Consider the following 13,892-nt stretch of genomic DNA (forward strand, 5'->3'; position numbering starts at 1 on the left):
TTGATTAACTAAAGCATTGACTAGTGACTAGGTACTATTTGTTACAAGAAACCACAATAAACGAAATGTATGAATTTTTTCTATTATGATAGGTGTCTTCAGATACAATATCTACAGACAGAGGTAATTGCATCTAATGTAATAGATAAGTAAGAATAAGTTAAAACACTGCGCGTGATTAGAAGCAAAATAATGCAGAAATAATAACTTAGAAACATAACGATATTAATCATAATTATTTTTTTTATAATATATATATAATAATATAATTATTTTTATTTAGTTCACTATTTTCATAGATTAAATTAAATAATTTTTAATCAACTTCATTAGAATAAAATATTAATACTTTGCAATATCTATAAAGATTTGGTCTAGTTTATATGTTTCAATTTTACGTATGTCAAACAGCTAAAATAGAAAAATAGATCGTATAATATCACAAAGAGTTCTATATAAATGTATCATATTATAATATTCGTCATCCGTGGCATACGACAATCGACGACATTCGTCGGAGACGATTAACAATTCTATAATAGTCTTAATGAACAGTCGTTAAACAACAGTCTTCAGTACATGACACGTATTCTCATTTTCATTTCGCGCAGTTTATTTTCATAAAATATCTTTATACTCTCATTTAGAATCACGATGAAGATCCATATGAAGAAAATTTGCAGTTTCTTCGGCAGCGGTGCACCACTCCGTATGGACTGAAGATGACACAACTCGGTTTCCCGGGAACAGTCGATGATTACGTAAGTTTTTTTCTTATTCTTTATTAGGATTAAATTTACATTTTAAACTTAAAATAAAATATATTCATTTATATGAACAATTGGCTACCCGGACGATGTAATCGACGAAAGCACATATTTTATTCTACTATTCACGCCGGGTGACGTATATACGTATGCATATTTTATTCCCCAACGCGCAATGCATAAAATACGCGAGACCGAAAATATATAATCGTCATATTACCAGATCTATTTTATAGAATAATAATTTATATTTATATTAATTGTATAAATAGCATTTTTCATTTTTAACCGGCAAGTACCCGACTAATATAAGTTTTTTTTATCCCTAACAAAAATAAAATGTTTTCCGAAAAGACACATTAATATTTTATAATTGTCTGAATTTTGAATTTTTGATGGCATTATTAGATATTTATTTCATATTTCTGTGATAACTATTTTTGCTCGACCGATTTTGGTTTTTTTGTAGTAATTTAAAAACGAATAACTGTAGTTATTTGAACATTTTACCAAATGTTAATAATTGCATTTCTTATACATATTATAATTTTCAAAATATTTTGACTGTATAAAATAACAATAGCATAATACCATAAATAGATGCATTTATTATATATATATTAATATCGCAAATTATCTGAGCATATTATTTATTATTAGAAATCTTTTTTTTAATATTTTATTATTTCAAAGTTCTAGACAATATTTTTTTCTATAGTAAATAATTTAAGAATATAAACTTTTCATTTTTATCTGGTCTGCAAACTGTTTTTAATTTGTGAATGTAGCCTGAGAGTTCAAAAAGGTTATCGATCATGCATTAATGATGAAATTGCCAAGAATAAAATAAAGTCGTTATAAGTACCCCTTAGAATTTAGAACCTGGATATGTAGCGAAAAATGTTTAATGATTTTACAATTATGTAGTTTATTTTCTGTCTGCCATGAATTCTTGTAGCAAATATGATCTTTTTGGTACTTTGGTTGGTAAATATTAAAATAAAATAAAAAAAATTCACCATAATATCGGAAAAACAAAAAAGCTGGAAATATTACCATATTTATATGGTTTTATTTTTTGGTGAAAAATTTTATCAAAAAGCTATTGAAATAATAAAATTATAATTAAAAAAAAAAATCAGGATATACAATTATTATGGTTTTACGTATGAAATTAATTAAATACCAAAAGTTTCATATGCAAGACAGCTGAGATATAAAAATAAATACTATAATATCACATAGAGTTTTATAAAAAAAAAACATATGATCTATCACATTATTACAATATTTACCATCCGTGGCAATCGACAATCGTCGTCATTCGTTTAAGACTGTTAATAATTCTAATAGTTTTATTGAACAGTCTTTAAACAACAGCCTTTAGTGTATGACAAGTGCTCTCATTTTTATAGAGTATTTTAATAATTTTATTCTGAAGCGCAAAGAAGACGAATGAAGAAATAAGATCTAGCTGTTTCTTCGGCGGTGATGGTGAACGCGTAAATGTGGTACAGCTCGATTTCGCCGAACAGCGTCGAAGAATACTTACGTAAGTTTCCCATAATTATGGAATATTAAATTTATCTTTTATACTTAAAATAAATATTTATTGACGTGTACAAGCTGCTATTCTTGGATGACAAACTTATATTTTATTTCCAATCGTTCAATGCAATGGCCGGCAACCTGCAGTGAGCTATTGTCTACGGCCCGCTTTAAATTCTAAAACAACAAATATTTTTTTCAATTTAAAGTTCTAAACAATATTTTTTTGCATAGTAAATAATTTAAGTATATTAAATTTTTATTCTTTTCTTGCCCGCAAACAGTTTTTAATTTTTGAATGTGGCCCGAGAGTCCAAAAAGGTTGACCACTGGTCCAATGTATAAGATAGCCAAGAATAAAATTAAGTCGTCAATTATACCTTGGATCCTGGACATAGCAATGAATGTATATTTATTTGACAATTGTGTAGTTTCTTTTCTATCATAAATTATTGTAGCAAATATGATCTATTTAGTACTTTGCAGAGTGGTTAATAGTAAAATAAAATAAAAAATTTCGTATCTTGTCATAATATCGAAAACACCATAAAACAAATGTATTATAACGCTATATAGGTACTTGCATAATATCGACAAAATTAATTTATTAATTTAATTTTAATTAAGAAATGCTAATTATAGAATTTTGAAAAATTTACTAATTATCTACATTATGATTTCTCTATAGGTAAATTGTATAATTTTAAAAGCATTTTCATTATTTATAACAATTCAATTTTTTTTTTTTATTAAGCCGAAAAAAATTATAGATATGCAAATATGATTTAAAATTTAATACAGGCTTCATCATCAATCGTTCACTAATTTACTGTAATAAAAAATGTATAGTTACGGTATATTTTATAAACGTTTAAAATTAAAATTTTGATTGTATTCGGCTAAATCTATAAAATGTTAAAATTAATTTTTTCGTTAGATATTCATGTAAACATTTTCTTTTTATATCTACAATTTAAAACTATTATATTGGAATTCTCATTAGTTTTTTTTAACCTTAAACAAAAATAATATGTTTACTGGAAAGTCACATTATTTTTTATGACTATTTGAAGTTCAGTATTATACCTATAGGCTATAACTTATTAAATGTTTATTATACACCCACCCTAAAAATAAATATTTTTTCTCAAATAATTTTTATATTTTGTTATAGTTCAAAAACGAATTATCTTAGATAATTAAAACTTTAATTAAATTCTTATGAGAGTATTTCTTACAGATAGTATTTTTTCAAAATATTTTAAAATTATGTATATTTACGATATTATATATTTTGTTATTATTTAAAATATTATTTGTAGGGACATAAAAGTTTTTTGTACATGTTATACTATAAGTACACAATGACATTTTTGACATACGTAGATTAATCTTAAGATATTATTTATTCAAATTATTTTACGAAAGGGTTGTACCTATTAACTCAAAAGTATATAACAAGAATATAATACGGTATAAATTATATTTATTATTTATACAATATTATAATAATAATTATGATAAATGGAATGTTTTCGGAAAAAATGTAGCTAGTCAAACTTTACACCAAAAATAAATATTATAATAATTGGTCTAATTTGGGTAGTAAATAGTAAAATAAAACAAAAAATTTCAGATTTTGCCATAATATCGGAAAAACAAAAAAACTGAAATAATTACGCTATATCATTGTATAATGTCAACCCGGAGGACGATTGGCAGTATCATTAAGAAGCACATCTGAATAACAAAAATAAATGTCGCAAGGCTGTGTTTGTTTAATAATATAATTTTTTGAACAGTAGTACAGTATATTATGAATATTTACTTAAATTATATTTAATTTTTATGGTTTTTTTTCAAATAATATACTGTACTACGGTTGTAGGTGTTCTTTTTATTTTAATAATACGTTGATAAATTACGAATTTTTTCAATTTTTTTTTCTTATTACAAAGCTAGTTCGTCTTTGTGTATGTTTAAATTTATATTTTTTTATAGTTATTGTGCTGTTTAACTTTCTTATAAAATAGAGTGAGGAATTAAAAAGGTGGCCACCGAACAGAAAGTTAAACTACAATATACTATAATCTTTTTATTTCATGTTTACATTTTTAACTGATAAATTATGAATATAAAATTTCAAATTAATTTAAATTCAAAAATAAAAGAACACCAACATAGATTTCTTAAACATTAAAATTTTACTATAAATTTAAATTACATTTAATCAGCACATTACTTGAAGTTTTATAGGAACCGAACATTTGGCTGGATCATGATGGACTACCCACCGACGGAGAATTTGTCATTGAGCTGAAGGAAAATGTGTCAGCACTCGGCTTCGTTTCAACCAGGAGGAAGATTGGCAGCATCAATAAGAAGCTCATCTTAATGTCAACTGTCCAAAGTATTTGTTTGTATTATATTATAATTTTTAGAATCGTAGTAGGTACAGTATACTATATATAAATATATAATATTTATTAGTGAAGAAGAATTTGTCACAAAGCTGATGGAAAATGTGTCAGCACTCGGCTGTATTTCAACACGGAGGACGTCTAGCAGCAGCAAAAAGAAATTCAACTGATAATCAACTGTCCAAAGGATTTGTTCGTATTATATTATAACTTTTAGAATCGTAGTAGGTACAGTATACTATATATATAATTATATAATATTTATTAGTGAAGAAGAATTTGTCACAAAGCTGATGGGAAATGTGTTGGCACTCGGCTTCGTTTCAACCCGGAGGAAGATTGGCAGCATCAAAAAGAAGCTCACCTTAATTTAGTTGTCCCCCCTTTACGCATTAGCGCTCATCTCTCATCCACTCATCCAACACATTGACTACGCCGGCCGGCAACACACATATATTATACACATTACCCGTTTTATATTATATAGTATTATTAATATCCACATAGTTTAAGTTATTGTATATTTTTTTTTTTTATTATTTGAATGCATTCATATGATCAGTGGCGTATTTAGGAATTTTATGATAAGGGCAACACATATTTTGCAGCCTCTCTCCCCATTAAAAAAAATTAAAAACTTCCACGCCGCGCAATGGTGAAACTGTTAATACCATAGAATACCATGTTATATAAATACTGTATAGTATTTTATACCTCTATGGCAATGGCACACATTTGTTGTGAAAATTATTAATTATTGACGTCACTGCGCCAGTACTCATAAAGTACGAAATTCGCCGTTCTGGACAACTGGACCCAAAACCCCTACCTAAATACGCCCCTGCATATAATGCGTTCTCGCTTACGATGTGGATTAGGCCTACTGGGGACACCACAATAAAAAAACGCGCCTCGTGTAATACCTCATAAAGTTATTAAACAATACGGACAATGTTATTGTACGTCGTTTAATAATAAAGGTGGTGTGGAAAATTACCTAACACTTTTATTCTTATATTATAGTTACCTTGCATACATTTTTTTTATTAAATACTAATTAAATAATTATTTATATCAAGAAACGAGAAATATTATAAACTTATAAATAAGTCCAATATAAATTTAACATTAAAGGAATAAGTGGCCATACAATGCTTGTAAATAAGTATAGTCACCCTGTTAGGTTTTAATGTACTTACCTATTATAATAAATAGGTATTTGAGCAAGTTCTTTTAAAATTTATATATAAGTTCTACATTAACATAATCGATAATTCATATATCGTGTATATTAGAATATAATGAAACGTTACTACTTATTTAAAACATCGAATCTAATATCATAATTAATGGAATTAGAGATTTTACTAACGCCATGCAACTTACTTATACAGTTATACTTCATACTATTTCATATTTTTAAAATTTAAATTGTTATTTAAGTATTTTTTTTAGACAAGTTTTTTAAATTACCGCCGATTTCTGGGTACCTAAATGACGTGAGACTCGTGAGAGATTATAGTTAATATGCAATCTTAATTTTCTTTGAGGTCCTAAATGTCCAATGGGATCCAGTTGACGTACGTGGATCTACTTGTCGCGGGATCTAGGTGATACGTAACCGACTAGAACAGTTAAAATTTGAAATTTATGTTCTAAAATCATATATACCTTATAATTTAAGATTAAGTTAGGTTAAGGTCTACGTCTAAAATAGCCAATAGGAATATAACTATAAGTTACCTACTACTATTTTAAATTATATTTAAGTTACAATTGATTTTTTTTCCCTGTTTAACTGACAGTAGAGGAGGCTCAGTGTGATTAGTGTGAACAATATTCCTCCTCTGCTGACATCGTTTATTAATTAATACAATTTCTGCAAAAATATAATATATATAACATACATAATACAAATGACACATGAGGCGATTGCAGGTAGTGCTGCACATCACATTAAAAAAATAATAATAATATAAAGTCAGTCTATTCCCAGCCTGATGTCGCACGCACCCGCCGACATATGGTCTCGTTCTGTACTGGTCCTGTTCATCCGGGGAGGGGTTAGTCGGTTGCATTGGCTACCCGTAAATTGGATTTGCTTCAGCAATGACAGCAACTATCCTCTCGTCCTGTTCTTGGCACTATACACTACTTTACAGTGTAATATGTTCTCCACCATGCCGTAGAAGAACTGAATGATACGTTGGGGGCAGCCTGTAGTCGGTCATTCTCATAAGTCCGAAGTCGGGACATCTGGGGGGGATGGAAGGCCGGAGGGGCGCACAGTAAATTCTGGTGGATGATCCCTCGTGGTGATGTCTCGATGGCCGACGAACATCTTCACTGCCGTCCGAAGTGGATCCCAATATGTACAATCAAAAATTGCGTGTTCAGCAATGTCCCACGGGCCACGAGTGTTGGTACTTGGCAGTACATGCACATGCCTGAATAGAAAGTCTTCTCACTCATCTCCTCAGGTCCGGAAGAATCCAACGTGTCCAGGTCGCATTGTTGTCCATCTGTTAGACAGGATGTTGCGCTTTGCTTTACGGACCTTTGCCTTCTATTCGGTCCTATCTAGGTCAACAAGATTGTTCCTAACTCTTTTTCGTTCCAGCGCGAAGAGATCTCCCGAGCGAGGAATAAGGCTACCTCAGCCGTGATGGTGTGACAGGCTTGTCACTCTAAGAAACGCAATCTTCTGAGCCTGACACAAAGTTTCAGCAGATCACGTACTTGGTTGCTTTCTACCCATGTAGGTGAGAAACGCCACGTGCAGCAGCCTACTACTCACCACGGACATTAACACTTAACAGCGTTCTATTAGATTGCGAAGGCCTTTCAAGGTTATGGTTATAATCTACTTAGTTGCGTGGCTATAGAAGATAATATATTATGCTTAGTTGTATTAATTATATTATGAATAAAAATAAACTGGAAAAAGTCACTACTGTGTATTAACTATTAAGTATTAGCCACTAGCGGGTCGGCGTTGAATATCGAGTGTACCTCAGCGTTAATATAATAAATGTATGGAATTTGGTTTAATTTAAACTAAGATTGATATCACGAAATAACACAAAGTATACTTTATACGTACAATCGAGATGACTTGGAACTACGAGGTGAAAATGGTGAAATAAAACAATTTGGTTTTTGGTTTTCAAGGTATCTACGAGGGTATTTGTCATTTGAAATAATTTAATTCTCCTTCCATTAAAACAATGATAGATATAACTATATTATAAGGTATTGGTATAGTAGGTCTGTGGTACGACTTTAGATAAAGACTATCTAAAGCCGTGGCTGTGGTTTATATCCGTAAATTCAAATTCTATACTATAGTTCTCCCAGAATGTGATAATATTGTACATGTTCTATGGTTCTACATTTTTAATTATAAACTCCTGGAAGAAAAAAATATAGTGGTTTTTTACTAGTTATTAATATTTTAATTAAAAATTAAAATTAAAATTGAATAAAACTTAAACCTAATACCTAGCAATCAATAGATTTTCATGAACATGACTATTTAAATATTATTTAAATATTGTTTTTGTTTTCTTAAAAAATATCTTTTTAAGGTTAGTTTCTTATCGTTTACTAAATATTGTACTCAACTTCATATCTTTGTTTTAAAAATTAGAAAAGCTCGTGTCTTACTTTATAAAGTTTGATACGTTTGCTATTCTTCGGTTCTTACTTACTAATTGTTGTTTGTAGCTAATGAAAATACATTTTTAAATACATTTTTGTGTTGTGTCAACTGTATTCAGGTATGAGTTTCTGTCAACGTGTATCAAATGAGTCTTGGGTCATTGCTCTACTTTTTACACACTATTTGTCATGCCACATTAAATACTTATGTTTGCTAATTTAATAAATTACTTTTTATTATAAATTTTAATTTAAACTAGTTAAAATAGTTATGACTTTCATTTCAAGTAATAACTTATTGCATGTAACAACATACAGTATCTGTGTTTTTCTAGTAATTTTTGCTTATTTTCTTGTACTACACATAAACTTATTGACATTTTTTCATATTTTATCCATTTAAATTATTATAAACAAATGATTATTGATATACACTTTTAATTTTTTTGCTTAGGATGCCATCTGACGCGAAAAAGAGACAACTACAAAAAAAGAAAGATGCAGCGAAAGCACGACAAAATATTAAACCAGCTGGTTCTAAAACTGACAGTAATGGAGTATCAAATGGCGAAGAAAATGTTCCTATTAGTGAAGAAGGTAACACTTATTGACATATTATAATTAATGGATAAAATTGTTTCTTATTATGATCCAGTTTATATTCAAATATTGCTGGGTTGTTACACTACAATATTGCTTGTACATTAAGGTAAAGCACTGATTAAGTGATAGTATCTATTATTTCAATCTAAATGTTACAAATAATTATAGTTAAATAAGACTAGGTATAGGTATACAATTGTATGTATATTGTATTTGTCAGTACAACATATTTTAAGTCCAATAATATTATAATCTCTACTGTTTTTAATTTTAAATTGTTACCTAAAATATTTAAACTTAGTTTTTGTTTTAGTATGTTTGGACTTATACTTAAATATAGCACATAGTAGAACTCAGATATATGTATCTGGTATAATACTTGTATTTTAATCATTGAATCTGACCTTTAGACTTGTGACAATATTTAAGATTAATAATGAACTTTTAAAACTAATTTGTATTGTAATAATTGATAATAGAAAATATTAATCATAACTATCATAATAAGATAAACATTTAATATAAAATTTAATCTTGATAATTATTAATCAAATTTAATTTTTACTTTTAGAATTGCTCTGTAAAAAGTTAGAAGCTGATGCAAAATTAAATGCTGAAGCTCGTGCTTGTACTGGTAGCTTGGCATCTCATCCTAGATCTAGGGATATTAAGATTGATAATCTATCAATAAGCTTCCATGGTTGTGAACTATTACAAGACACTATGCTGGAATTGAATTGTGGACGTCGTTATGGTTTAATAGGTTTAAATGGAAGTGGTAAGTGTGATTTTCTTGTTACATATAAGAATTAATTTATTATACCTAGTTCATATTTTCTTATTTTATTAGGAAAGTCGACTCTATTATCAGTATTAGGAAATCGAGAAGTACCAATTCCTGAACAAATTGACATCTTTCATTTGACTAGAGAAATGCCAGCATCTGAAAAATCTGCACTCAAATGTGTCATGGAAGTGGATCAAGAAAGAATTAGACTCGAAAAACTTGTTGATGAATTAATAGCATGTCCTGATGATGGTTAGTAATTTTTATTATTTCTTGTTAAAGACTCTTATATTTTTAAACAATTTATTCATAGAATCACAAGAACAATTAATGGATGTTTATGAAAGATTGGATGACATTAGCGCTGATACAGCTGAAGCTCGAGCTGCTAATATTTTACATGGTCTTGGTTTTAGTAAAGCAATGCAAAATCAAAAAACAAAAGATTTTTCAGGTAACAAGATTTTTAAAATTTATATTTTTAATTATTAATAGATTCATTTGTATTTATTGATTTTCTTTATTGTTATTATTATTATTTTCATGTATTATAGGGGGTTGGAGAATGAGAATCGCTTTAGCTCGAGCTTTATATGTCAAACCACATTTGTTGTTACTTGATGAGCCTACCAACCATTTGGATTTAGATGCATGTGTCTGGCTTGAAGAAGAATTGAAATCGTAAGTTTTAAATTGTCAATTTTTAAGGCAACCCGGCATTAGATTTTTAATTTTAAGAATATCTGAAAGGTTTTGGTGGTACATAATTAATTTTTTTTTAATATTTATGTACAATTTAATATCAATTACAAAAATAGCAATAAATTAGAAATTATCCGTTACAATTTAATTAATCTTTGATGTTGTAACTATCATGATCATGAAATTATTCTTTAATTCATTATAAGGAATTTTAACTTGTAAGACCCAATTTTGTTTCAAAATGACATTGTTGTAACTGAAATTGTTATATACAATCAAAATTAATGCATTTGAGATAGGAAACCAAACAAATGCATTGTTGAAAATCATCATCGGGCATCATTATAAGTGAAATTGACTGAATCAGTTTATTCTAATTGTTAGAGTTTAATAAGTATTAGACATATGTTGGAGTTGCATAAAATATGTGGAAATTTAATGGCTTACTAAAATTTAGTAGACCCGTTGTGTGCCATTAAATAATGTTTAAGGATCATTAACAAATGCTTAGTGATTGATTGTGAATACAGCATTAAGCTAATAAGCTTATACATATTTTTAATGTATTGTATTGCATTTTTAAATGTTTTTATAATATCTGTTGTTTTGGTCCCTAATTGATAATATCTGATGTATGATTTTACAGGTACAAGAGGATTTTGGTTATAATATCACACTCTCAAGATTTTTTGAATGGTATATGTACTAATACTATTCACTTGGATAAAAAGAGGCTTAAATCTTATGGAGTATGTATGAAATATTTGTAAAAATCCAAATGTAGAACATATTATAATTTATAATTATTAATTATAAAATTGTAGGGTAATTATGATGCATTTGTTCGCACTAGAGAAGAACAATTAGAAAATCAGATGAAACAATACAATTGGGAACAAGATCAGATTGCTCATATGAAGGTAAATTTAAATATAGAATATATGATTTTAGTAATTCACATTTGTTGTTTAAATAACAAAAATAATTAACTTATGGTTAATATAACTTTTCTAGTATAAATTATAAGACTACGCTTTTTTTAGAATTATATTGCACGTTTTGGTCATGGAAGTGCTAAACTCGCAAGACAAGCTCAGAGTAAAGAAAAAACCTTAGCAAAGATGGTTGCACAAGGTTTAACTGATAAAGTAACCAATGACAAATTAGTTACATTTTATTTTCCTTCATGTGGAACTATACCACCACCAGTTATTATGGTTCAGGTAAATAATAAAATATTAACAATTCAACTTATAATTGTTTTAACACACACTTGTTATTATTTATTTATAATTGGTTCATTATAAGCTACATTTAAAATAATGATTTAGATTGTATGGAAATAAGAAAAATAGATTTATAAGTATGATGAAATGGATATGAGGGAAGTTTTTATAGAGAAGCTTACACGTTAGTTGCATTTCATATTAGTATACTTTTTATGATGCTGAAGAAATTTAAAAAAAAATCTTAAAAATTGAAAATTAAAATACCAATGTATGATTTGTATATACATAATACATATGAAATAATACTTTAGAAAACGCTAACAAAAAACCAATTGGTATCGTTCAATATATGCAATCAATGTTAATTGATAATGCAGTGGATGTGTCAAGTTTTTTGTCTATAATGCAATAATTATTTATTTAAAAAAAAAATTCTTATTAAAAGATAGATATTGAGTTAGTTTATTTTTATTCTCCAAATATTCTATTATTTTTTCTAATGTAATAATTTGTTTAATAATTACTATTTTCTTTATTAGAATGTGAGTTTCCGGTATAATGATGATTCACCTTATATTTATAAAAATCTGGAATTTGGTATTGACTTAGATACCAGACTTGCTTTGGTGGGCCCTAATGGAGCTGGCAAAAGTACTCTTCTGAAGTTACTTTATGGTGAAGTAAGTTGAAAAATTTAGATTCAATTATATTCTATACAATATTAATTAATTAAATAATTTTTAGCTTTTTCCTACTGAAGGAATGATTCGTAAAAATTCTCACTTAAGAATAGCTAGGTATCATCAGCATCTTCATGAACTCCTTGATTTGGATTTATCTCCTCTAGAATATATGATGAACTCATTCCCTGAAGTAAAAGAACGAGAAGAAATGCGAAAAATTATTGGACGTTATGGTTTAACTGGAAGACAACAAGTTAGTTATCTCTCTTTAGTAATCTCATAAGAAATAATTTAAAAGTACATTTTTTAATAGGTATGCCCAATTCGTCAACTAAGTGATGGTCAACGATGTAGAGTTGTGTTTGCTTATTTAGCTTGGCAAACTCCTCATTTATTACTTTTGGACGAACCTACTAATCATTTAGACATGGAAACAATTGATTCTTTAGCTGATGCTATAAATCATTTTGATGGTGGAATGGTTTTAGTCAGCCACGACTTCAGACTTATTTCTCAGGTATAATTTAATTTATATTTATTTATATATTTTATTCTATTTGGTTCTCTTATGTGACATGTCTACTAGGGTTAGGCAATAGCTTAAAGAAAATAACAGTGTTAATTCACAGCATTAATTTGTAATATGTAATTTTACTTTTTAAACTGAACTCGGCACCACTGAGTGATAGTATTAACACTTTTTTAATTAAAAACTAAAGTAATTTCATAATAATTTTAGTTACGAGTAAAGTAACCTAATTCGGTTAGGTTAGGTTCTTATCCAACTTTATACAAGTCACCAGTACAGATGAACTGGTGTTGTTTTTCTTAAAACTGGTAATATTAAAATAATTTGAAACAAATTCTTTATATTTTATACATGAGATAAAAATTTCTTATTGCCATTGTAAGCAATTGATTTTTAACTTTCAATAATTACGATTACATTTTAATTAACAGGTGGCAGAAGAAATCTGGATTTGTGAAAATGGTAAAGCCACTAAATGGCAGTCAACTATCCTAGATTACAAAGAACATTTGAAAAAGAAGATCTTGAAGAACAATACTGACAGTACTTCTAACAAGCGTTGAAATGTTGACATAATTTTTTTTCTGCTTTCACATCATTGGAACATAATAAACAAAAACAATAAATACAATTCAATTTATATTCTGTATTGTTGTCTTTATTTAAGTGTTTTGCGAACAAATTAATTTTGTAATATTGGTCACCATTGAAAATAGCAATTATTATAATTTTTATAATGATGGTAACTTGCTATGTTTGGTATTTTTTGATAATAATATTATAAATAATTATTTTAATATGAACATTATTTTTTTTTTTTTTATCAATCTGGAAAACAGCAAAAATAATTTTCTATGGGTGACATCGGACTTAACAAATTTTTGAAAATATGTACTAAGATATTCTTGAGAAATCATCTTTAATTAAAAAATATATGATACGTTCCATTGCTAAGATAACTCAA

At 27.9% G+C, this 13,892-nt stretch overlaps 1 protein-coding gene and 1 long non-coding RNA gene across 2 annotated transcripts; both read left to right on the forward strand.

Annotated features, from left to right (window-relative positions):
- The first annotated feature begins 4,246 nt into the window (after positions 1-4,246).
- Positions 4,247-5,726, forward strand: LOC132917575 (uncharacterized). Its single transcript, XR_009660296.1, has 3 exons — positions 4,247-4,725; positions 4,806-4,927; positions 5,004-5,726. It is a non-coding gene; the product is annotated as an uncharacterized LOC132917575 (long non-coding RNA).
- Positions 5,727-8,355: 2,629 nt separating this feature from the next.
- On the forward strand, positions 8,356-13,568 carry LOC132932402 (ATP-binding cassette sub-family F member 2). The gene is made up of 13 exons (XM_060998763.1): positions 8,356-8,514; positions 8,850-8,992; positions 9,570-9,776; positions 9,849-10,037; positions 10,099-10,239; positions 10,340-10,466; positions 11,134-11,236; positions 11,312-11,407; positions 11,531-11,710; positions 12,256-12,396; positions 12,461-12,652; positions 12,713-12,916; positions 13,360-13,568. The coding sequence occupies exons 2-13, from the start codon at positions 8,851-8,853 to the stop codon at positions 13,489-13,491; spliced, it is 1,854 nt and encodes a 617-aa protein (XP_060854746.1). The 5' UTR covers positions 8,356-8,514; position 8,850; the 3' UTR covers positions 13,492-13,568.
- The last annotated feature ends 324 nt before the right edge of the window (positions 13,569-13,892 follow it).

Source organism: Rhopalosiphum padi, chromosome 1, assembly GCF_020882245.1.
Source record: "Rhopalosiphum padi isolate XX-2018 chromosome 1, ASM2088224v1, whole genome shotgun sequence".
Taxonomy (NCBI): domain Eukaryota; kingdom Metazoa; phylum Arthropoda; class Insecta; order Hemiptera; family Aphididae; genus Rhopalosiphum; species Rhopalosiphum padi.

Coding starts and splice junctions, on each gene's coding strand:
- LOC132932402 (XM_060998763.1), top strand. CDS start 8,851: ATGCCATCTGACGCGAAAAAGAGACAACTACAAAAAAAGAAAGATGCA. Junction 10,038..10,098: donor AATAGCATGTCCTGATGATG/GTTAGTAATTTT, acceptor ATTTATTCATAG/AATCACAAGAACAATTAATG. Junction 10,240..10,339: donor AAAAACAAAAGATTTTTCAG/GTAACAAGATTT, acceptor CATGTATTATAG/GGGGTTGGAGAATGAGAATC.